At 36.2% G+C, this 26,611-nt stretch overlaps 1 protein-coding gene across 26 annotated transcripts in view; it reads left to right on the top strand.

Moving 5' to 3' along the window:
* The window catches only part of LOC110006677 (putative ribonuclease H protein At1g65750), a 51,461-nt gene extending 28,788 nt beyond the window's left edge, over positions 1-22,673 (top strand). For 5 of the 26 annotated variants that reach the window (XR_002279827.2, XR_002279826.2, XR_016039712.1 and 2 more), the window contains 3 exons: positions 10,401-10,471; positions 12,407-12,530; positions 15,295-17,463. Coding sequence is in view for 8 of the 26 variants with exons in the window: in XM_088845617.1 (XP_088701743.1) it covers positions 10,401-10,471; positions 12,407-12,988 (653 nt within the window). In the remaining 18 variants the exon portion in view is untranslated. Of the gene's footprint in view, positions 1-10,400; positions 10,472-12,406; positions 14,624-15,089; positions 15,140-15,294; positions 17,476-21,960; positions 22,130-22,223 lie in introns of those variants that run through there. The other 21 variants (XM_088845618.1, XM_088845622.1, XR_016039705.1 and 18 more) reach the window with 20 other exon arrangements.
* Positions 22,674-26,611: the final 3,938 nt, after the last annotated feature.

Raw genomic sequence — 26,611 nt, 5'->3', positions numbered from 1 at the left:
ATACAGACAACAATAAGTTAACCTGAGCAAATAACAAATATTTGTAAACATAGATGATTCACGTACCTCTTCCTTGTAGATGGACCATCACCATCAGGTTTTGTCGTTCAAAATTCTGTTTCTCTAAAAATGATAGAGGATTGCCCGTTAGATAGTACTATTTCGCGAAAATTTAGCTCGAAAAATTTTGCTAAATTTACGGATGCTAAATGATCAAAAACATAATTTAGGAGTTTTAATATACGAAAAATATGAAAAATTTAATATACAAAACCTTATACTTGTTTAGAAGCCTTTTTGATTTTTTATAATAAAATCCTATGCATGTTCCTATCCCTCAATCTATATTTCTTTCTCACTCTAAAGTTAAGAAAATAAATCTGAAGAGACCACAAGGGTAGGGGCCCAATTCCTCACTGACTTACCAATTTTTCGAGAATGGCCTTGGGCTTGACGGTAGTATTGACAAGTCTCATGATGAGGTATTTGACTCGATTCTCACCAAAGGGTAGAGACCCAAATCCCCACTGACTTACCACTTGTTTTAGAATGACTTGGGGCCTTGGCGGTAGTATTGCCAAGCCCTATGATGAGGTATCTGACTCCATTCTCACCAAAGGGTAGGGGCCCAAATCCCCACTGACTTACCACTTTTGAGAATGGATTGGGGTCGTGATGGTAGCATCACTTGTGCCCCAGTTAATGTTTAGGATTTTCATTCTCACCTAACGCATTAAAGAACTACTAATGATTTAAAAACTGAATTACCCAAAAAAAAAAGAACTATGGGTCGTGGTGGTAGAATCACTTGTGCCCCAACTAACCATCTAGGCTTCTATTTTCACCTAATGCAACAAAAAAGTACTAATGATTTTAAAGACGGGTAGGGACTCATCATCCCCACTGAATTACCCAAAAAACAACAAAAGAGGGGTTATCGAGGAAATGAGCCTTAAGGTGACTTCGACATTGACAATGAGGATACCCTCGATATATCCCCCAGTTTAGGTGTTATTTAGTTACTAGAACACGCATTCATGTAATCTTTTAAATTTCTCAAGGTCTCCCTTCTAAACCACTCTCGCTTTTTGTTCGTCCTTTGACAAACTTCTCTCTCAAGCTTTGTGCTGATATCGCCATCATTGATAAAGCATAATTACGATTTACGATTCAATATTTTTCTAGAAAAAAGATCTTTTAAAATTTTTCTCTACCCTCTTTTTCTATCATGAATAATTACGGTTTACGATTTAATATTTTTCTGAAAAAAAAGATCCTTTATAGTTTTTCTCCTCTCTCTCTTTTTCTGTCATTGATATCCAAGTATCATTGATCTCGGGATTGGCTTCCCACGAAGATGAAAAAGATTTTGATGCAGGTACAAAACCTAACCTTATACTTGTTTATGAAGAAGCCTTGTTATTTTTTTACTATAAAATCTCATGTTTCTGATACATTTACTTTTGGGTTTTGTCTCCCTCTCTCTCTGAAGGTAATAAAACATTCTCTCTCTAATCTTGCTCATTGGAAACCCACAAACATGAGCTTATCAAGAGTTTTTTTTCTTGTTTTTTTGGGTAGTTTTCCTATCTTCAGTGTCTTTAGTGACACTGCACTGGTTTCATATTCTTTTTTTTTTTTCAAGGTTCTTAACCTACTATTATTTTTCTTATCCACTAAAATTTGAGAGTAGTCATTTTAGCTTGCTATTATTTTGCCGCTTGATTTGGCTGGAAGCCCAATTTCAGTTGGACTATTATTTTCTTTTAATATAAATGCTCTCATAAGTTAACTTTCTCTCAAAAAAATTATAAAGGCTCTCATATATTTACTTCTACGTGTTGTAATACTCTCTTATATGGTTCATTCATATTGCTGATATATGTAGTGCTTACTTATTTACTCTTGATAGGGAGCTTACTTAATTTTTTTTTAAAAACATCGCTTAATAACTGATATTGGTTATCGAGTACTTGTAGCTCTCTCTTTGCAGGAATTGACCACATATTAAATAATTTTGGTGCCTCATTTTTGCTTTTTTTATGATCTTATTTGTTTTGAACTTAGAAAATATTTGGTTGCTCACACATAACTTACCACATGACTAGTGGAATTGTTACAGTTGAACTTTCAAAAATAGAAAAACTGAATAGGTCCAATTTTGACATTTAGAAGAGGAAGATGAAATATCTCCTCATCCAAGATAAAATTTTATTTGTACTAAAAGAAGATCCACCAGTAATTTGTGATAAATCAATTGAAGAAGAAAAACAAAATTAAAAAAATTCTTAGAGGAATGCTAACTTTTATGCAAGATGACCTTATTACGGCGTTTGAATATTATGAAACATATAAGAAAATGCTAGATGCAATAAAAGCAAAATATGACGCTACATTTGAAACTCACTTCCAATTCCTATTGGAGCAATATAACTCATTTAAAATGAAAATGAATGAGGGCGATAATGTAGTGGAGAACGTAAATAAAATGTCAGTTATGGCAAAAGACTTAGCCATTGTTGGGAAATGATAAAATGCTATTATGGCTAAAGACTTAGCCATTCACAATACTCTCAATATATGTAGATGCTTTTCTATTTGTTGGAAATGACTTAGAAATGATTGGTAAGACTAAGTCATGGCTTTCTTTTCGGTTTGAGATGAAAGATATGGGAGAGGCCTCTTACGTCCTTGACATAAAAATAACTAGAGATAGAAAATCTAGAATTTTATACTTGAGCCAAGAGATATATCTTGACTCTGTTCTTAAGAGATTTAAAATGGAAAATTATAAACCACTGTTTACTCCTGTTGAAAAGAGAGTGAAGTTATGTAGGAAGGATTGTCCAATAAAAGGACTAGAAAAACGTAATGGTCCTTGTGCACAAGCTATTGGTAGCGTAGTATATATAGTACGATGTACAATACTAGATTTGAGCTGAGCTGTGCTATAGGTCTTGTAAGTAGATATGAAAGTAATTTAGGCATAGTCTATTGGAAAGCTGTCAAAATTTTTTTAAGGTAAATTAAGGAACAATGCATTTTATATTATGTTTTCTAGAATATTCAGATGCAGGCTTTACTCGGGATAAGAACGATAGTAAGTCCACCTCAGGGCATATTGTCCCCTTTGGAGGTGCAACTGTTTCTTGGTCTAGCAAGAAGCCAGAGTGTGTCATTAGGTACACATATGAAGCAGAGTACATGCATATACTTACGTCGTCTGGAGAAAGCTCTTCATTGATGACTTGAAGCTGCAAATAATTGACAAGCCGATTCAAATATTTTGTGGTAATCAAGCTGCAATTAAACTAATACAAAGTAGATTAGATAGCTCTGAAGGAAGACACATAGAAGTACAATACTACTACATTCAGGATATAATTGAGAAAAATGAAGTACTTCTTAGTTAATTGGCCTCATCTGATATGATGGCCGACCCATTTTTTTTTTTTTTGATAACTGTTAACAATTGTATTGATTTAAGAGGATAGAAACAAGAGAAGAAGGTTCCTCCAAGAGTACCTTAAAGCCGGTAAAAAAATTAGGTCTTCAGACCTTATGCAAAATGGGGTTATAAATTATCCCCTTACACTGTAGTCAGAAAATGTACAAGAGGTAAAGCAAAAATGAACGAACGAGTAGAACAAAAAAGGCCCCGTCCGAGAGGAGAACGAGTAAAGTGCGTGCTTCGTGCTCGACCCAAAAAGAGCTGCGGAAGTGCCTATTCATCTGCGTTGGCCATGGCTCCATCCTTGGCTAGCTGATCGGCGAGCCCGTTTGACATCCTCGAGATATGCGCCCATAAGATTGGCATATATCCTCAATCTCATAAAAAATAGGCACTAGATACCAAGGGAGAGATCGTCCCCAAGACCGATCAAAACACTGTATACCTCTATGGCCGACCCATTGACAAAGGGTCTAAGTGTTAAACTACTTTCTATTGGCACTAACTAATGGGACTTAAAAATGTTCAAGTCAGGTGGATTCCGTGAGTGATAAATCCGCATTAGCATGAAAATCCTTATGATATATATAATGGACATTTGTTATGAGATGCACATCCGTGAAACCGTGAGAAAAACCTCATGAAAAATATTGTGTTAAAGGTTACACTCAATGGTGGGAGTGTACCTATAACTTACTATTTGTGCTCGACAATCATGGCCAAGTGGTAGATGTAGGCACGTGTGGCCATGAGGCCTCAGGTTGCCTCTCCTATTTTTATGGGCCTTATCTATTTTTATGAGAGGAATCCCATGTGTATTTATTTTAATATTTATCTATTGTTAAAGGATTTTGTTAAATGTAATATATAAATAAATAATTATTTTTTCAAGGATTTTTCTGACATTCATGTGAGATGAGGATAAGAATCCCTGAGATCTAGGAGTCTGTTTCTCGAAGGCGCATTGAGAAATAGAATGTTCGGCGCTGTCTTCTTTTCTATAAATATGGAAGAGTAAAAGAAAACAAAAATTTACAATGCTCCTGTGTTAACATAAAGCTTTTATTTTCTTTTCTCTCCAAAGGGTTCCTAAAATAAAATCCGGGCTCTGCGATCACCAGCCTCACGGCACACCCCTTGGAAATCTCGGCTTGTCACTCATCGTCACTCCAAATTTTACTTTCATGGGTGTGACTTTGTATGTTAAAAATGTGAACAAACTCAAGGGCAATTGAAGTGTCAATTTTATTCTCCCCATCCCCTAGTAAGAATGCGACCCTGATAAAGGCGTAAAAGAAATATGTAAATTGGAAGTATTGATTTGTTCCACGCTATCCCACCAGCCAAAGACAAATACCTAATTTTCCATAAATCAAGGTCCATATCTCTAGATGACTCAATCACATACTGATTTCGGGATCTTACACATTGTCAAGGGAGTCCCAGGGAACCCATTTGGGAGTGCGTCAATTCACAACCAACCCACTTTGCTAACCTAGCTACTTCTTCGACTTGGCATTCAAGTGTGGCTTAGTTTTATCCATGTTTTACTTTAAGGCACAAAATCACTTCAAAACAACAAACAAGTAGCTGCAAAATTGCTGATCATCTTTGTTTTGTCCATATTTACTTTAACACACGAAACCACTTCAACACAACGAAAAAATAGCCCCAAATTTTTTCTTCGGCGTCTAATTCTTCATAAAAGTAGGTATCATTAATGTGCTGCAAGCGCAAAACTTTAGTCTATTCTACAGTATTTTGAACCTTTTAGAAGACCTTGATTGTTGACTGACCTAAGTAATAGACTAAAGTATAAGCCACAATTGCGAAGAGGAAAGGGGCAATCGTTCATCTTATCTAATTCTCTTGTGGCATTGAAAAATCCACGTCTTTCCATTTTACGACTGAAAGTTGCATTGATGGAAAACATCCCTCAATCCACTTCATCGTTTTGCAAAACTCATTAGCCCTTGATCTTTAGCAAAAAATTCCAATCCACTTTATCATATACCTTCTCAAGGCCAACCTTATGTGCATCATTCTTGGTCTGTTATCTAATTTTCCCCATGAAGGCATTCTTGGGATATAAACATCTCTTCCATGGTTTTCTTGGACTTCTTTAACATAGGCTTGTTGTGGTCCTATGATCACCAATTGTGAAACTGATCTCATCTTTTTAGCTAGCAGCTTTGCTATTATCTTGTTCAGGTTCATGAGTAAACCTATGTGTCTGATATCATGCATGGATCCATGCTGTCTTTCTTGGGTAGCAATGTGACGAATGCAACGTTAATTGTCTTGTCAATCCTCTCTTTATGGTAAAATTCTTCAAAAAGAAACAAAAGCTCATATTCAATATCCTCGTAGAAGGTCTGAGAGAAGGCAAGTGGGTAGCCACTAGGGTTCATTGCCTTCTATCTTGGTGGAGCAAAAACTGCTAATTTTATTTCTTTTATATTAAAGGGTTTTTCTTGCTCCAAGGACTGCAACATTGAGCAAATGAAAATGCAACCTCTCTGTGGAGGTGATAGGTCGTCTCTTTGCCACGAATTCCCTCTCATACTACATAAATATTTCTCTTTCCAAACCTTTTTTCTCTTTTTCCTCCACCGCTTGAATATGCTGAATACTATTGGTCCTTCTTGCATTGGCTAAAGGATGAAAGTACTTTGTGTTCCCATCACTCCTTGATCCATTTAGTTCGTGATCTTTGGAGCCAATGTATTTCCTCCAACTTGAGCCAATCTTGCAGGGTAGCTTTCAATCGCAATCTTGTTCATACTTCCTCAATGCTTAAACCCCTTTGTTCTTGTTCCCTTTAATCTATTCAAGCTAGTATATTTCTAATCTTTCTTCCAAATCTCCAATGTTCTCCCTCTACCCTCTAAATCTTTCTTTAAGGACTTTCAATTTTAAGGACTTTCAATTTTTCCCTTGCGAGCCTTGAACTTGGGTGGAAGACCGAACCCTTTTAAACAAGCTTGGCAATGATTGTCCTCTAGCCATGCTAATTCAATATGAAATGGGTTGTGCCATATTTTGGTCTCTATGTGTTGAGTAATAAGTGCTTATGGTCCTTAGCCAATTCAGGAATTGCCCTTAATGAGGAGTTTGGAAACATTTATTAGGAGGTGGGTCATAAAAAATGTTCCTAGTTTTGACAATAAAGGGTTTTTCACAACACTTATTTGGCCATATGTAATTAACTCCGGAAACTGGGAGGTCAACTAATTCATGGTTCTGAATGAACTTTGCCTACAATGTGCCATTGTACCAGGATATTAGATTTATTTGGATTATATTTTCCTGCGCCACACCATGGAAGATCACCCACCAAATTATAATCAAACATACCCCCAATATTCCAACAGAATATCTTCATCTTCATGAGGAAATATGACATGTTCTTTTTACTGTGATTGAGCGAAAATGTGCAGACAGGTGCTTATTGTTAGATTACACATCTATGACATGTACTCTGTCATTGTTAATTTGACTCACTAGGCTGTCAGGCTCTTTGTTTCTGTATTTCCTTTGCTTCTTCCATCATGCCTTCTATTGTCATGTCCTCTGTTTTGAGCCATCTCATCTGCCAATAACCTGGAATGCTCCCTCAATCTCTTCCACCTCACACACTACATTCATAGTCATGAACATTTCTCCCATATTGTCTCTAGACATAGAGATCCTCCATTCCTTAGCCGAGTTAGCAAACCACTGGTTGTCATCTTCCACTGTCATCTGCTGGACCATTGAACCCCTCCAATTTAGTCACAGAGACCACTAATAGAGGTTCTACCTCTAACTATTCGATCAACTCCATATTGGAGCAGGTTATAAGTCCTCATGTGATGGAGAAGGGGACGTTTTCTCTTTCTATCTGGAAGGCTTCTACAAGTTATTGAGCACTTCAAAACCCTTGAACACCACTGCTGCAAGCTTGTCTTATCTATAAGAGGAGGGCTGAATGATCCTACTACGACTGTTCTTAGCAAACCCTCCTTCTCTCAAACTACCTCTTTCCGCATATCAAGCATTGTGGTTTTAAGAAAAGATATCCTACTTAAATGTCATCCTCGTATCTATCTCTCCAAAACGACAAAGGGAAAAAAAAAGGAAAGAAGGAAATGAATATCGGTAGTGGGACAAAGATCCCTACTCATATCAAATTAATAAGAAATAAACATGCAAATATCACTATTGAAAGGAGTATGTATCATAACAATGGACATTTCGGTGATTCTATTTACATTAAGATTTACAATAGAATGTGCATGACTCCATTCTGGTTAAAAATTAGCCAACTTCATTAATTTTCGATGGCTTGACCATGTTCGAGCTATAAGCTGGTTGATTATAGTATGATGTGACATTGGACACCATTTCTTGGCCTATTCCAACTTAATTTTTTGGTAAGACGACCTCATCAAATGGCTTAGCGAGGGACTCACCCCACTGTTCCTCACTGGATTTTTTGGAGACATCGTGGGGTCATTGATTGGAAGCTCTCCTTGATGACTCAGGCTTGAAAGGGAAGAATATATTTCTTTCCACCTTGCTGGGCCTGGGTAACTACGGTAGCTGGGGTGAAACTATTGTCTAACTGTGGAATGCGAATGAGTTTGCATTTAGCGCCCTTGTTGTATCTCTACCTTTTGGCGCCTTATCTCCCCCTCACCCTCCTTGAGATTGTGTCTCAAATACAAAACGTATAAATTGTGTTCTTCGGCCCAATCTTGAGACGCTTGATATGGAGATCCTTCTCCTTCAAATCTTGTTCGAGCTCCAATAGGTTGTTAACAATTTAGAGATTACTGAGATTTGAGATTCTTGGGGATGGTGAACGATCGATAGAAATTCGTCACCACCATCAATGGATGAAGAGCTAGTCCCTCCCTTCCTCTTGGAGGAAGGGTGGTGAGTGCTGTTAAAATATCACCTTTAATACTTGATAGAGAAGAACAAGTGGCATGTATAGAGATGGATAGAGAGGAAGCCAAAGGAGAGTGATGTGACCCATTATTCTTTTTTGAGTGAGGGGTTGCTGTAAAAAGATATATGTTTTCTAACTCTAATTAATTGAGGGTTAGATAAGGATACAACTAAATCTTGAAATTACATATTTGTATAATGAAAACAAAACTATAAATACAATAGTAAGCTGTAGAAGTATACAAAATTGCCGATATTTTCTTGGTCACTTATGGTTAAAACTCCCCCTAAAGCGGTACATCGTGTTTTGCCTTGTACAACTTGTCCTTCAAATACAATGTTGCTCCTTTGGTAGCCCTTCTGTAAATATGTCTGTTATTTGATCTTTTGTGCTCAATCTTGCTTCAATTTCTTTGGCTTCAACTCTTTCCAGCATGAAATGATAATCTATCTAAATATATTTAGATCTATCATGAAATATTGGATTTGCTTCCAAGGCTAAGGCACTCTTATTATCACCAAACACTTTGGATTTTTGAGTATTTTTTTCATGCCCAATGTGGTCATCATACTGTGGATCCATAACATCTTTGATATATTAGTTCTTAGTGATAGATATTTAGCTTCAACACTTAGCTAATGTCTTGTATTTCTTACTTCTCCATGATATCACGTTTTTCCCAAGATAAACATAAAATCTAGAGACTGAACTTCTTGAATTGGAGTCACTAGTCCAATCAGCAACCGAGTATCCCATTATTGATTCAATTTGCAAGTTCTTCACGTCATTTTCCTGATAGAATATGCTATGGATTGCTGTTCCGTTAATGTATCAGATTATTCTCTTTAAGGCTTCTATGAAATGAAGGGAGCATATGCATGAATCAATGTACCTGATTCACTACAAGTGATATATTTGGTTGGGTTATTGCGAGATACTGTAAAATCCCTTTAGTACTTCTACTTCTTCGGTTCTCTTAACAATTGCCCTTCTCCCTACTCAGTCTTTTCTTTATGGCATATTAGTCTTTTGTAACAAATCTACAGCATACTTTTGTTGAGATAGCTTAATTTTATTAGCATCTCGATTACCTCTATCCCAAGAAAGTACCTTAGTTCTCCAAATTCTTTCATTTGGAATTTATTGTTTGGAAATCTCCTCACAACAACAATATATACATATGACCTACCTGTAATAGTAATATCATCAGCATACACAAGCACACCTATAATACTAGCATCACATCTTTTGATTAACAGGGAGGGGTCAAGTGCTGCTCTCTTAAATCCTCACTCCTTAAATGCATTTTGAAATCTTTGTAACCAAGTTCTTGAAGCTTGCTTCTATCTGTAAATTGAGTAATTCAATGTTTATACATAATCTGTTTTATCTGCTTCACTAAATCATGGTGGTTGCTCCATGTAAACCTCCTCTCTTCAAGTGTGCACAAACCCCTGTCTATTAGATTTCAAACTACATGATTTTTCTATACAAACACTGAAATGGGGGGATTCGTTACGTCATGGTAAGGTTTTACATACAATGAGAAGACATAGGTCATCTCCCTTTTTGTGTTGCTGAGTTTGGTGACATTCATTGCCATCATTCATTAGATGGCTGTAGAAATTTTCATGGTGATTGGTCACTTTTCCTTTGAACCACTTGATGAGAATACACTTCTTGGCCCTTCTACTTCAGCGCGATCTCTCTCTCTCTCTCTCTCTCTTTCTCTCTCTCTCTTAATATATATATATATATATATATATATATATCAATCTCTTTTGATGCGAGTTTCTTTTCTTGGCAGTCTGGTTTTAGTTTCATTTCTTAGTGTAACGACCTATGAGCAATTTGCCTTGGTTCTTGTGGTTATGTCCATAACTCTTTTGTTGGGTGATCCATTATGTGTAACTCTCCATATGGTTTAGTTTATCAATGTCTGTGTTCTGATTTTTGCATGTCAATCGATATATGTTTTCTTATATTTTTTGGTTTCTTTTATCGTGTACACAGTTTTCATATCCACTTTCAGTAATCTGAAATTAGCGGAGGATGGAAGAGATGAGCAAAGAATCCAATCTCAGGTAATATTATTTTACCCTTCCTTTTTCTTGTTAAGAAATAATTTCGCCCTTTGTAGTTATCTCTTGGTGTTATTTTCATGGAAACATAGAGAAATAAGGAAATTCTAGCCGAGCAATGGGGGAGGTTGACTTGATTCACACACGCGCACACACACACACGTGCACACACACACACACACACTCACACACATATATATATATATATAGAGAGAGATTATGTCATTATCACATTTAAATTTAGTAATTAGGGACTGGTCCAAATTAATGGAAAATTTATGTAGAGGTCCATTTGTTTCTTTTTTCAATTTTCTCTCAGTCCAATATTGGACATCAGATTGCTTTTCTATTTGACTTGTTCTAATCTTTTTAAGGGTACAAACCTGTTAGATGTTTGAAGAATTGGACCAGCCATTATACGGTCTGATGTTGGAGACATTGGTTGAAATTTTCAAACATAAAGCAAATAATGCGATGTGCTATTACATTAAAAAGAAAGTGCGGTGCGATATCTCTAATATTGGACCGGCCTACTACCAACTAATGCCTCCACTAATATCAAATTGTGTTCTAAGTGGTCCTTTGGACCACAAATGTTTCTGAAATTTTTTATTATTTCCTTTATCCCATTAGCACTCTCTTACTCTTCCAAAACAGCAGCTCTTAGACTTCACAAAATTTGACCTAATTTTAATACATTGGGGCTTTTATGGTTTGGCAGACCACCTAGGGCATAAAGGCTTTGAAAAGCTTTTCGTTTGGGGGGGGGAGGGCTTTCCAATATACATGTTTCGGACCCTGCCCTTTGTGCTTTTTTGTTGTTTTTTGTTTTAAATTTCGTCCTTATGTCTTTGATTATGGAGTTCTAAAAAATTATGGAGTTTCCAACATCGGATTGGTCTGTACCTTTTTAAAAAATTAAAAGAATATAACAAAAACTATCTGACGTTTCCAACATCAGACCGAGGGGAAAAATTAGAAAAAATAATAAAGGACTGGAAAAAGCATTGGTAAGATGTAGTAACATCAGACCGGTGTATCTCCGTGTATTTTTTTCTATAAATTTGGATCAGTCCATAATTACCATATTTAAATCTGGTATGGATGTAAATTGTACATATTGTACATATGGAACATATACAAAGCAACCATTTACCTTAGATATAAGGAGGTCACAATCATTCTTGCCTGTTAGATTTAAATCAGGGGTTCGGGAATCTGTTATTGACTAGACTCAAACTTTAAATTTTTTCTTGAACCTCGTGAAATACCTAAACTGTCTATTTTATTATGTAACAGCTAGGGTAATTGTGACCTCCTTATACCAAATATAAATAGGACTTATAGCATATATGTGGAAAAAGATAAAAAGATGCCACAATGTTTTTTCGACAATAGTATTGTGTTCTCATGCACTCTCAACCATCCGATCTTGATTGGACAATTGAGACTCGGTTTCAGTAGTCAAATTTGAAATGTTTTTTGAATCGGATTCGACAATAATTTGGGTCATTTCAAATTATTCAAAATATTGTTTTAGTGTTTTTATTAGATGTATTTCGAAGTGTGACTGCCCCTCATTTCAGCTAAATTGAATTTCTTAAAAAAAGATTCATATTTAGTGGATGGATTACTTCAAACTTTTTTCAAAAGTCAGGGTTTAGCTTTGCTGATTTTATCTTTGTAGCGAGACTTTTCTCCATTGAAGCGTCTGTAGTTTCACTTTTACAGAATCAATTGAATTTCTAGCCCTATTTTCTCTTTAATCTTGTTCATCTATACTTTGTGTTGCATCACTAAATTGGCATATAACAACAGAAAACTGAATGCTAACCTCATTATCAGCACAAAGTAGTCTAATTTACCATACACTGGCAGTTTTTTAGTTGAGAGTAGATTATTTTAATATGAAAGTTTATTTCTGTTTGTGATGTACAGGCTAATGGCATACCCGTCGTTTGGAGACCACCACAAATGGGCTCATTGAAGTTAAATGGAGACGGCTCGTCTAAACGTGGCGGCGTGCGTGCAGGTGGTGGAGGAATCCTTAGGGATCACTTTGGTAGGTGTTTGTTTGTTTTTGCGCACCATTACAAAGGTGTTTCTGCGATATTTGCAGAAACTAGGGCTATGCTAGACGGTTTGACCATTTGTAGGAATCTAGGGTATTCTGATGTCCTCTCAGAAATGGATTCGCTACATTTGGTGCAAGCCATGGTGCGTGGAGCTTCTGATTCGTGGCAATGTGGGCCTTATTGGTTTGCATTGCGCTCAATCTTAGGCAACTTCCCGCGTTGGTATGTGTCACATACATATCACAAGGGAAATTTTGCCGCAGATTCCCTTGCTAATTTGGGATCGATCAACTATGGTGAGCGTTTCTATTGTCTTGGAGGTATTCCTTTGCCTCCTTTAGTTGAAGATTTTGTGCGTAAGAACTCCCTAAGTGTTCTACACTATAGGTTCAGTAAAAAGAAAATAAAGCCTTACAATTTTAAGGGAATAATAAAAAGAAAATAAAAGACTTAAAAGTATAAGGGAATAATTGTTAGGTTGTGTTACCTTTAAAGGCCGTGAGGTCATGTAAATATAATAAGAGGACATCGTAGCGATATTCCGATGCCAAATCTAGACCACACATCTTGATGGCATGAACGTAGATGGTAGGCTTGACTCATGTCTCTTTTTGTTGTCTTTGGTAGATGACATGAAGGGCCGTAATTCATAATCTAGAAGCATCTTCACACTTGAGGCTTGAAAAACTATGAATACCTCCTTGAGTTCATTTAGCACATATGAGGTTCTCACACCTCATTTTCCCCCCAAAGGTGGCATACCCAATTCACTCTCTTCTCTTTCTATTTGGCATGCCCAAAGCTAGCTCTTTCTCTCTCTAAAAGTGATCTTGATATTATGTAAGAGATATACTCCTTCAAGGTCTCATACAACTCCCTTAATGGTGATCCAAAGCTCTAAGCTCAAGCCATAGATGATCTAGACTTCTAGCCTGCAAGAATTGAATAAGGTGTTTTAATTTTCATTGATTTGATTGTCTTATCTCTGTTGTAAATCTTCAATTACAGCAGCATCTCTTTCACTTTGGATGATCATTCTTTTAGTTCCTGGATTTTTGATTCATCTCTCATGATCCATGTTGTTTAAGCCTTCATTTATGAGCAATTTGAAGTAGTTTTCCATGACCTTTGTGAATTGAATATTTCAAATATTTTTGACTGATTTTCCTCGGAGTTTTCAAACTCACATCAGTGATTTAGATCACCTCCTAGCCTCCTTGAATTGTTCATTTTGTAAAGAGAGACTATGTCGAATTTTTATGAGCTACTATGTGAAGAAACTTGAGCCGGTTTTGTGTTTCAAAGTCCTGGATCTCTCCCATGGTTTTCCCACTTGGTTAGAGTTTTGAATCTCTACAAGTCCTTGCATGTTTAAAGTGTGTAACGGTAGATGCTCAGTGTCCCACTATATTAGATAATAAATTGGCCCTGATTTGTGAGATGCCATCGCATGTCACCCATTGGCATATAGTTAAGACCCAAGGCGGAAAACCATGCACCCGAGAGCTCCATGGTCTTGATCCACTTTACACTTGATCATATGCATGTTGTTGTTATGAAGATCATGTTGTGATGAGTTTTATGAGTTCGTTGATATGTGATTTTGTTAGGCAAGTTTGAATGGTGCTGAATTTTTAAATGCATACTATACACACGTAGTTTGATGATCTCTTTTTATAACTTGTTTTGTTCATGAGCAAGGTACCCCACTTGAGTTATATCCTCTCATTTGAGTGTATTTTGAAGTCAATAGCTCGCTGTTATCATAGTGACCTTGCTGTAATTTGTATTTTCAAGTTGTAATTCCAAGTGCATTGTGAATTTTTCAAGTTATATTGGATTGGTTGGACTAAAATGTGGTCCAATTCAAGTATGTTGGTTTTGATACACTCCTGTGATGGATGTTGAGTGGGGAGGTTACAACTCAAAACGTTTGGTAGGACCAATTCTCCTCCATCACATTTCAACCCATTGATGATGGTGATAACCTCATGGTCATGTTGTTCATAGGACTGTATTGATGAACCTAAATAGAATGTTCTGTAAGCTCTTTCTCAATTAAAGAATGAGTTTTGAGGTCTCTCTCTCTCTCTCTCTGACTTGGCCCCATTGATGATGGTGATAACCTCATGGTCATGTTGTTATTAGGACTGTATTGGTGGCCCTAAATAGAATGTTCTGTGAGCTCTCTCCCTTAAAGAATGAGTTTGAGGACTCTCTCTCTCTCTCTCTCTCTCTCTCACTCTCACTCTCTCTCTCTCTCTCTCTCTCTCTCTCTCTCTCTCTCTCTAACTTGGCAATATGAAATGAACTACAGACAAATTCTTATGTGTCATTTTCTATCTCATTAAGATGAAATTAATTAAAACCAAATTCTTTCCCCACTCTCTCTCTCTTGGGGTATGACAAATGAATTGAAACCAAATTTTATCCATTTTTTAAAGAATATTTTTGCGAAGAAAGCACTATCTCTTAAGGGGTGCTTGTTTGCAAAGAAAGCTTTCAAGGCATTTTCCCTTGACATATTTTCCCTCTTTTGTTTCAAGGGGAAATGCCCTTGGATTGTACGGAGAGTCGACATTCCCTTCTAGGAGAGGTATACCCCTTCAGCCTTACCAATGTGCATATCTCTCGTGTTTCGCTTTCATTTTACTGGTGGAACAATATCTCTTTCAAGCTCATCCCATTTTTGAAGTCGCATCTCTTTCTCTTTCTTTTATCTTTGATCGCTCTATCTCTCTTATGTTACAGGGAAGAACCGTTGAAAGATCTTTCTCTCAATCTCTACTCTGCATCAATCTCTCCCATCTCACTAGAATCGTGGATGCCTAGTATGGTGCTCCCCTCTGCCTCTCTCTCTCTCTCTCTCTCTCACTCAATTGACATAGTAAATTTTTCTATTGGGTTTACTGCCAAGCTATTTTATATAGTAATCAAAATTTAAATAAAATTTTTTTGGTGTCACAAAGTAAATCTATAGATCAAGCTTTTACCCATTTATAGAGTAAATCTTTAAACCGAGCTTTCTCTCATATGCAGATTTACTTGTTAAACCAAGCTTTCCCCCTTGATTTACTGTATAGTGGCTCCTCTCTCTCGTGATTGACTTTTGTAATTTTTTCTACTGAGTTTACTGTAAAGCTATATTTTTACATAGTGATCAAGCTTTATATAGTTATTTTACAGAGTTACGACGTAAATATACAAATCAAGCTTCCACCATTTTATGCAGTAAATCTCTAAATTAAACTTTCTCTCATGTTCAAATTTACTTGGTAAATGAAACTTTCCTCTTGTACCCTGAGTTAATGGATTTGAATACTCTCTTGCCTTTCTATATTCTGTATATCAAACCTGTTTTTCAAGCATATACATTGTTGTATACTAGTTGTCAATCTAGATTTGAAACCATGTAATTCAAATTAAATATGCATTATTTGCCTGCATATTTGGATAGTTTTATGGATTTTCTCTTTGAAATTTTATGGGGACAGTTTACACTTTATTATGGTTGTGTTGCAAAACTTTTTCTATTTATTTGGGTTTTCAAGAGAAATTTCACAATGGATTGGATTTTTAATGTCCATGTTTCAATTTTACCGTGTTTTAGATTTCCTTGTGGGATTTAGACCGAGTGAGAAAAGTAGGGATCTTTTGATTCATGAGTTCGGGTGGTGAATGTTGATGTAAAGTTCATCATATATCGAAGGTCTGTTAATTTTTCATAAGGAAATTGGTTTGTTCTTTTATCTAACTAAGAAAAAGGAAATTCCCTTTTTGATTATTATCATTAGCCCAAGTCAAGGTTAATACAGCTGATGTCATCAATATAATGCAATTAGTGATCATATGTTTTGCTTCATTTTGTAGAGAATGAAGCTGATGTCTCCTTTATGGACTTTTCTCGTTTTGTTCTCATGACTGTTTTCTATTTATAAATGAATCTCGTTTCACTTTGATGTTGCTCGTGATTGTTTAGGCTGGTTTTCTTGTTGCTCGTATTTTCTATGTTTCTTACTTTAATCTATATTTTATATTTGAAGTTCTTGATCGTGTAACATAGTGCCTTGAAAAGCTGGATTATGTCAAGACTATATCACCAGTAGTCAATTGAAGTACTCCATCAATGCTTTTAGGGCCTGGGTTGCTCTTAGAACTCCCATGGGTCACTTTGATGGCTCCCATTATTGGTCATAGCCAATTCGATGGGTGTGTATTTTGGGCATATTCCAGGCAATTGATTGCCACTGTCCAGTGAAATCTGCCATCAGGCAAGCCAATATCATCATTTTTTTTTTTGAACCGATTCGTAATGGTCATTGAGTTTGTGGCCAAGCTGGGGAAGATTTGACGGTTTCTCCTCTTCCATAGAGTCCATTAAATGCCACCATTTATGGTCTCCACAATAGTAGGCCCTTTTTAGGTGTCAATGGTAAAAACCATTGCTGAAATAGGGTCTTCTCTTGATAATCGGAACAGATTGAGGAAGATATTTTGAAGTTACTGAGCAGGCGATTGACAGCCCCCTTATCCCTCTTGCACATTATACACTAATTTGTGTTTTGTAGGACTTGATGTTTCAAATGATGTATAGCTAGCACTTTACTTAATAAATCAATAGACAAACAAAGGCCTGGGCCCTAGGTGGGGCTGATCAAATCCAAGCTCCACTTGATGTTGCAGCTAATGAGGGACAGGCTATTAGGCTGAGGTAGATTGATTTTACAATAAGTCACCATCACTATTTGGGTTCTCTAAATTATTATGTCCTCTTCGTTGTTAGTTGCTAGTGTTTTCCTGCAAAGAAGATGGCAATATGGATGCCTCACTGAGGTCCTCATCTTTCAAATCTCATTGGACCAACCCATTAAGCCCTGGCTTTTGGAGGATGTCTCGAATGGTGGATTAACATTGGAGGCAATGTCAGCTAAGGTGAGTTTGCCAGTTTGCTTGTTTGTTTGCATCTTGTATATTTACCATCTCCCAGGCGGAATCTAGTATGTCTCCAAAAATTTTCTTGTATCATACTTATAGTTTTCCATGCTTCCGATGACTGATTCCTGCTGTGTTTTTTTTATCTGTTCAACCCAAATTTCTATTCCATAGCTTGCCCAATATGTGGTGAGGGCAAGAGAATCAAATGATATATACATTTACTAGGATTTGTTGTGGGAATCTGATCTAATAATATTTCCAGGAATCACAATTTCCTAAGAGATGCGAGTGGCTTGCCATGTCGTTTTTGTGTTAATGTCACCTAGCATCTTGGATCAGCCTACTCAATTTCTCATGAAGATGATGACCAGAGTCAAATGTTTGTGTGTTGTTGATAAACTCTTTTGAAGTGATTTTTTTTGTACCTAAATAGAACTTTAATTTTAGGTAGTACAAGATGCTGGATTGGGATAACAAAAAGGATATTCTAGTTTTTATTTTATTTTATTATTATTACTTATGTCAATATTGGAGTGTTGTTGATTTTCAGTTGCAGCTGCATAATTCTATGTGGTTGCATCAAAGTGGTGCGGCCTTTCGCTGCACCATATATAGCTGACTAGATTTTGCAAGATTCGCCAGCCGAGGTGGTGCATAGCCCTCATAAGTGGGCACATAATGCCATGTGATACGCCCCATATGTGGCCTCTAGTCGTTTGAAAACTGAAAATTTTTCTTTGATTTTGAAAATTACAGACCTTTTAGGTTTTTAGTGCAAAACATCCAGTTGATTTTGTGCTATCTTTTGAAGTATTTTGGACAAATATTTTTCGGTTCATCGAGGGTACTAAGAGGCAAGAAGAATAAACCAAGAAATCAAAATTTCTTCCTGTTTTGGGTTTGAGATTGCAACCAAAATCAATTTTCTTGGTATGTCTCATTACTACTTATTTACAAACAATGTCTTCATATTCTTCGAGTGACAAAGATCTGACACAAACACATGTGAAACTTCCCTATTGTGGAGACCGAAATAGAGTTTATTGTACACTTCGGAAAACCTTATACGTGGGAATTTATTGGCAAATGGAACATCTTGCTAGTATATGCATGCCTAAAGAGAGTGATGAAATTAGAAGAAAGATCCAAAAACAAACAAAAGTGAGCAATGAAGCATCAAGTGTTGTATGAAGTCTGAATATGAGTTGTATGAAGTCTAAATATTTTTTGTGAAAATAAAGATGATGATGAAGTTGCATCTTGGTCGTAGGAGTTATAAGAGGGAGAGGATGACTGACATTGGCAGTATTGGGCAAAAGCGACCCCATTCGAAGAAAGATCCAAAATCAAACAAAAGAGAGCAATGAAGCATCAAGAGTTGTATGAAGTCTGAATATTTTTTGTGAAAATAAAGATGATGATGAACTTGCATCTGGTTGTAGGAGTTATAAGAGAGACAGAGGATGACTGACATTGGCAGTACTGGGCAAAAGCGACCCCATTAGAAGGGGCTTGCAGTTGGGTGCATTTTTCACCTAGTACCCTGTGGTTGTTGTGGAAGGAAAAGTAATTGTACACGCTACAATTAAAAATCGATAAAAAAGGAAGAAAGGAACAATGTTTTTAAGCACATTGCCAAACAGTTTTACCAAACCTGTGTTCAACTCAATATCATTTGTGTTGATAACTTGAAGTTTATGATAGGCAATTGGACAGTTTGGTCATAGTGGTCTTACATCTAAGAAGCTTAGGGATCCCTTATTGAGAGACATAGTGAAGGACATTAAAAAGATTTTGAATTCCCATAGTGGTGTGGAACAAGTATGGCATCACAATTATGCATGATGATTTGGTTCGGTAGAAGGACGAGCTCAATTATTAATTATTTGGGCAGCAATTAGAATTTTTCTTGAAATTTGATTATATATCGGACCATTCACATGATGCAAATTACTTGTTCAACTTGTTGGATTAGATTGTTGATGAGGTGGGGGAAGAGTATGTGGTACAAATTTTTAAAGACAATGCTGCCAATTGTATACTCTGTATTGGCATCTGTTGGCATTGACGAGAACATAGTTGTTGGAGACGGTAGCAGGATCGGTTCGGGATTCTTCGAACCACCCTATAGTGGAAGCTCCCTGGGGTTAGGATCGGCGTCCGTGCAATGATCAAGACAAGTAACAAGAAATTTGGGTTTATCGTAGTGCGATCCCATGTCAATGGGTTCGATGTTTTGACTAGCAGGAATCTAAGCTCCACTATACATAAAAATGGGGTTGTCAAGAATAACTAGTATGAGTTTCCTTGGTTAAGGAATCGAGGTTTAAGTATGTCATACAACAAGGTTCCTCTTGTTCTGATATCGAGATTTTCAACTATGTTTGGCATATGTTTTAAGTCTTAAGTATCACTCTCGGGATGTGAGTACTCTCTGGGAAAGGGCCAACCACATGAAGATCTTGATTTTGGGAGGGGGGGCAAAGGATGCCCAGGCCTAAGCAGCGACCGCAGTAGGAGCTAGAGTGAAGGTTGGGGGAAGAGATAAACTACGAAAGAATGAGGAAAACTGAGAAGGTCCCAATTGGTGACGGAGACCAAATAATATGATCATGACCCAAGGGGGGTAGGACACAAGCTTGAAGTTCTGCCGCTAAGGTGGCGAAATTTTCAATTTCTATTTCCGTAAGAGCCCTTCTGAAAGTAGGATTCCACGAATAGATAGGTCCAGCCAAGAGCATTTCTTGAGCTATTGTAGCCTCTTGATCTCTAGCCAGAGAGAAGAGATCGGGGAATTTGTCTCTGAAAGGAGTGTGACCTAGCCAAAGGTCATGCCAGAAGAGGATGTGATTTCCCACCCTCGGATGAAATCTGATGTGGAATTTGAAGGTATTGAATGTTGAGCAGATTGACCTCCAAGTACCGAAGGACCTCCGGTTGGACTTGCAATTTTGCGGCCAAGGAGAGGTCGGGAGACGATATTTTTGTTTAAGTATGTCAATCCACTGCTGGTTACTTAAAGTCGACATTCGCCAACTCCATTCACCTAGGCAGCGCCAAATTTTGAGTTCTAAGGTTCTTAATTCCTAGACCTCCCCTTTTTTTGGTCTGGCAAAGTTGGTCCCAAGCAATCAAATGGAATTTGTTACTTGAGTCATCTCTCGACCAGAAGAACCTTCTCATTAACTGTTCGATTCTAGAGCTGACCAGTGCGAGCATGTGAAAAATGGACATTTGGTAGACCGGAATATTGGCAAGAGCGCGTGCCTTTGATTAGAGTTAACCTTCCTCCTAGAGAGAGAAAATGCCCTTTCCAACTGGCAAGTGTGCGATCCACTTTGTCTACAATATGAGACCAAAGTCGTTGTTTAGGTTTGCCTATGCAAAGAGGAAGCCCTAGGTATTTCGACCCCGCAGCCCTAACTATTAATTAGCAAAGTTCGAGAGAGTGGTTGAGTCTACATTGACCCCCATCATTTTGGTTTTGTCGAAGTTAACTTAGAAGCCGGGTGCGTAGTCAAAGCACCTTAGAAATAGAAAGGGGTTGCGAATTTCTTCGAGGTTAGCATTGCAGAAGCACTTTAGAAATAGAAAGAAGTTGCAAAAATCTTCAGGGTTAGCATTGTAGAATATCAAGGTGTCGTCTACGTATTGTAGGTGGGAAATTGTGGGGCCCCGAGGACTGACGGAAAAGCCATGCAGGTGTCCACCGGAGTACATCCTGGACCAGTGGATTACATCTTGGAAATGAACCTACTGAATACCTTGGCTGCAATTGCGAAGAGAAAGGGGGAAAGGGGATCGCCCTGTCTAATGCCTCTTGTTGAAGGAAAATATCCTTTGGGGGTTCCATTAATGAGGATGGAGAAGTGAGGCTGAGAGTAACACGCTCTCATCCAAGTTCTCCACCTAATACCAAAACCCATCCTAGATTGAGTTTTTTCAAGGATGTCCCAGTGTACATGGTCATAAGCCTTTTCCCGGTCGAGTTTGACTACAATACCAAGGACACCGGCTAAGTGTCTAGAGTGAATACATTCATGGGCCACGAGTATTAGCGCGTCACTTGTTCTTAAGGCTAGCGTTTTGCTGGCTGCCATTTGGGAACATGTGGTTCACAAAATGCAATAGGCTGGGGCCAATATAACTCAACTCATAGCCTCCCACTAGTCTGTAATTTTCCCCTCGATCAGATCTTTGTCCTGTGAGGTCAATTCTTTTGGATCACTAAGGCTACAATGGCATGATTGTACCACATGCTGCTTTGATGTTTAAATTCTTCATTTCTTGATTTAAATGACCATCAACTAATTTCTTATTCTTTGAAAAAGTTACTGGAAAAGACTCTGATTTATATTGGTGAAGTTCTTTATGTGACAGCTAGTTCACTCTTTCAAATATAGTGGGTAGAAAGGAGGATATGCTGCATTAGTACTGATGCCTGCTCCTTTTGTTTTTTTGTTATCATCTGCAACATTCTAGGGGTTTCTGGGAAGTGATATACGCTCCAGAATGTCTTTCTTGAATAGTTACATAAATAATTCTTTTGTGAAGGCGCTACCAAAAGGGTATTCGTCTTGACCCGGAACCCAGTGGACTGAAGAAGGCATATTTTGGATTGAAAATTTTTATAAAGAAGACAAAGTGTAAGGTTCATAATTAATTTTCAAGATGCATTCTAAGAGCTGGTCGCAGAGTCCAAACATGTTCTGGAATTAACAGTGTGGTTCATTTGTTTTCCTCAGGCTGTAGAGAATCTAGCTACGCGTAAGTTGCGATTAGCAATACTGCATACCATGTCCATCTTGCTTATCAGATAGCTTTGGGTCTGGCCAGTGAACATTTTAGACCTTCTCTCTTGAGCTGTTGTTGCGCATTTTGAATCTTAACACCTCCAACTTCGCACCCATTTGTAATGGCAATGGAATGGGGAGTAGCAGAGGCTGTTGCTTCATGATAGATAGTGAAAAGAATAGCCAAACTACCATCACATGGGAAGATTGAATATCTCGCAAGCATATTGGTGGTTTAGTTACATGTATTCAAAATTTCTTGTATAGCTTAACACTTCAGTATATTTATTCACTGATTTACAGAATGAACTTACTATAAATTGGATATTAACTCTGTTTACAGTGTATTAAAGCATATATTAACTGATTTACATTATATTGAAATATTGATTTAGGTGGTCATCATGCTGATGGAATGAAACAATCTATCTAAATTAACTAAAGTGTGCATAGCCAGAGCAGCATTTGATTTGGTAACACTCGAATACTATGCTGGCACCTAGATCACTAATTTATTTGCATTTGTTCGGTGGTCACTCTTTGAAACTTCAGACTCAAATTTAGAAGAGTATTTACTATCGCTGTCTATGCGTTGACCTGCAGTGTCAAACATGTTTGCATGCTTATGTTGTGAAGGCACATAATCTCCTGGAAACTTAGAAACCTAGTTTCGAGGGAATGCTTCAATTTGCCACACTATTTTGCCAATGAGAATCTAGAACACCCAATCTTCCACACGTACGTCAATTTTGTGTCTCTTCTGGATTTGCTTTCTCAGAACTCTCCCTGTTTGTTTTTTGATTGATTCTGAATATTTGGTCCGGTTAGTGTCTTGCCTTTATAGGACAATGAACATCTACTTGACAGATAGTGCAAATTTATAAATGTAAATTTCATATTTTATTTGCTTAAAAGATCAATGAATTCTTGCAATTTTAACTGGCTTACCTCTTTTAGCATCTCTCTTAAGGTGCTGAGGGGTGGGTCTCTTCCTTTCTCTACAGTTGCTGAACATGTACACTGGGAGAAGGAACTATTCCATCTCATTCTCATGATAGTCTTTATTCTACTAGTGGTTGGTTTTAGTTATTTCTCTATTTTTTGTTCTTCTAATCAAGAAAATTTTGTTGATATTTTATCAGCATATGAGATCATGATTGATGAACAAAACAAAATTCAAATAATCACGTGAGGGAAGGGAGTTGCAAAGGTGCTTTGCAGATTATAAGGGAGTTAGTTGAGAGATGAAACTGAAATATTACATTAAGCTTCCTAGAATATTACTTGCAGCGATTATTTAATTTAATTTTTGAAAATTTGGTAATATTCATTGTTTCTTCTATAGAAAATATCAAAACTCATAATTGTTGCAATTACATGTAATCTAGTAATAACCATGATATAACTTTCAATTATCTGATTTGCATTCTTGTTCCAGGCTTGTCTAATAATCTAGTAATAACCATTCAATTTGAATAACCATTCAATTTGAACCATAGATATGGTTAAAATGAATCCTCCCCAACAACGAATCATGACCATTCATTTAGTGAATTTCAAAATCTTAGCCTTTACAAACTGAAAATTATTATTATTTTTTTTAATATTATTTATTTAATGCTAATAAAGCCATATAAAAAATTGGAAAAGAAAAAATCTTTCTAAGGCGTAGATCGAAGCATCTTATCAAAATGGATGGCCTATGTTAATTGGGCTTAAAAAATACTTTCTAGGTTCCAGTTTCAATTTTTTTTTTTTTTTTTATTGTTCATTACAATGAAAAGAGAGTATATTTACAAATTTGAATCAAACAAATGGCTCTAGCATGGTTTTTGAAGCCGTTGAATGAAATCACTGTTTTATATACATATATATATATATGGGAAAAGCTTTCTATGTTCCCTTACAACATAGAAGTTCTATCCTCATACTCACCATTTGATCTTAGATCCGTCGTTTGAAAGTATTCTATTTTTAGTTTTTTTAATACAATTTTTCTGAATATGAAATTTGGTACTTGTCTTCTCATTGGGGCGCACTTATAAAAAATATTAACAATAATTTTTTGATAAAAAATAATGATCTAAATACCCCTTGAATCTTTCAGGGGTATTTTGGTCATTTTATTTTATTGAAAATATATTTTTTTATATTTTTTGTCATTGCGAGTTTAATAGAGGAATGGATGTCAAAAATTTGGTGTCAAAACAGTTATAGGAAAAAAAGTTAAAAATAAAACAGTGTAGAGACGTGACATTGTGATTGGGGCAATCTTAGCCTTCCATTAAAAAATGGGAAGTTGGATAAAGGGAGGATAAAATATCTATATTGTAGGGGAACATAGAAGGCTTTCCTTTTTTCGCCTACTCCCATCACTGTCCAAAGTTCATCGCGTGGTCTCGATTGTCTGGTAGTGTTTTATTTTTCATTTATTTTCTACAAATCGGAATAGCCTTAAATTTTGGAGTGTGTATTCATCACAAATAGATGAATCTTCAAAAATTATCAAACGCATATTTTACAAGAAAAAAATTGATCAAAATACCCTCGAAATGTTTTGGGGGTATTTTGGTCAATTTATTTTTCTCAGATAATTTTTTTTATATTTTTATTAGATGCGTTTCATTAAGATGTACATACTTTTCAAATTTCAGATCCTTTCGATTTGTAAAAACAAAATGAAAAATAAAATATTACCAGACAATCATGATCGCACGATAAAATTTGGACGGTGATGAGAGTAGGCAAAATCATTATTTATTTTCGCCTATAGGCATTGGAAAGACTTTTCCATATATATATGAAAAGAGTGTATGTTTCAAAATTTGAATCAAACAAATGGCTCTAACATGGTTTTTGAAGTCGTTAAATAAAATCACTTATATATATATATATATATATATATATGAAAAAGTGTTTCCAACGTCTATAGGCGAAAAATAAATAGTGATTTTGCCTACCCTCATCACTGTCCAAATTTCATCGCACGGTCACGATTATCCAGTAGTGTTTTATTTTTCTTTTTTTTTTCTACAGATCGGACTAACCTGAAATTTGGAGGGTATGTACATCTTACTGAGGCGCATCTAATAAAAATATAAAAAATATTATCCGTGGAAAATAGATTGATCAAAATACCCCCAAAATTTTTCGAGGGTATTTTAATCAATGTTTTTCATGAAAGTATTTTTTTTATAAGTTTTGAAAATTCCCCTATTTTTGATGAATTCACGTTCCAAATTTCAGGTCATTCCGATTTATAGAAAACAAATGAAACACTACTGAACAATCGTGATCGTGCGATGAACTTTGGACGATGCTAGGGGTAGGCGAAATCACTGTTCATTTTCGCCTATAAGCGTTGCATAGTATTTTCCTATATATATATATATATATATATATATATATATATATATATATATATATATATATATTATTTCTTGATTTTGTTCATTCCTGGCAGTCTATTGTCTTGTATATTAGGAAATGGTATCTTCAAACCTTTCAACCAAGATTAATAGAATTATTCCATAAAAAATACAACAAATTTCTCAAGAAAGAAAGGGAAACAAAAGGATTTTTTATATGGTTAAAAGAAATATGTCTCCACTATAAAATAAATATTCCTTCATTCGATAATCTTCAAACTCTAGAAGAAAAGACATATAACAGTACGGACGGTACTACTACTGCTAGTACACATCCTCCGAAAAAGAGTATAATACTCAAAGGAGTAACCCCATCAAGTAAAGGAGAACCACCACAATCATTATATGATATAATTGCCAAACCATATAAATTCTTACCCAAAGAAATCGGTAAGAAACAAGAACTTATTCCCCATATTGTGGAACAAAACAATTATACCAATCTATATATGCAGTCTTTAAAAAAACAAGCAGAAAGAATAGTATCAAAGGAGGTGACTCCTTCCCTTCCTAAAGCAGTCCTGTTCAAACTACCTCCAGAACTTAATAAAAATAAATTTCATATTGGTGACAATAATAAAACCTTAATGGATCAGTTAATAGCCAAACTAGCTCAATTAGACATTAAAGGAATTCCTTCTCCCAAACTCAGTATTCCTATGCCAAATATACCTGTTCCATTACCAGAATCTTCAGATAAAGGAAAATAAAAAATACCAGAGCATGAAACAATAATGCTCCAGGAAGAAGAACCAATTATTGAAGATACCATACAAAACCAAGAAAATGCTTTTATGGATACTACACCTATTGATATAAATAGAATAACCTATGGTAAAACTTGGAAACCAATTACTGCTTTACCATATTATAAAAGACCTACACCTGTTGACGTCCAACTTGAAGAAGATG

This window comes from Amborella trichopoda, chromosome 8, assembly GCF_054954075.1.
Source record: "Amborella trichopoda isolate Santa Cruz 75 chromosome 8, AtrichopodaSantaCruz75HAP2 v2.0, whole genome shotgun sequence".
In the NCBI taxonomy this organism is placed as follows: Eukaryota; Viridiplantae; Streptophyta; class Magnoliopsida; order Amborellales; family Amborellaceae; genus Amborella; species Amborella trichopoda.
The sequence above is the reverse complement of the archived record's forward strand: the minus strand, read 5'-3'. Positions and strand labels throughout refer to the sequence as shown.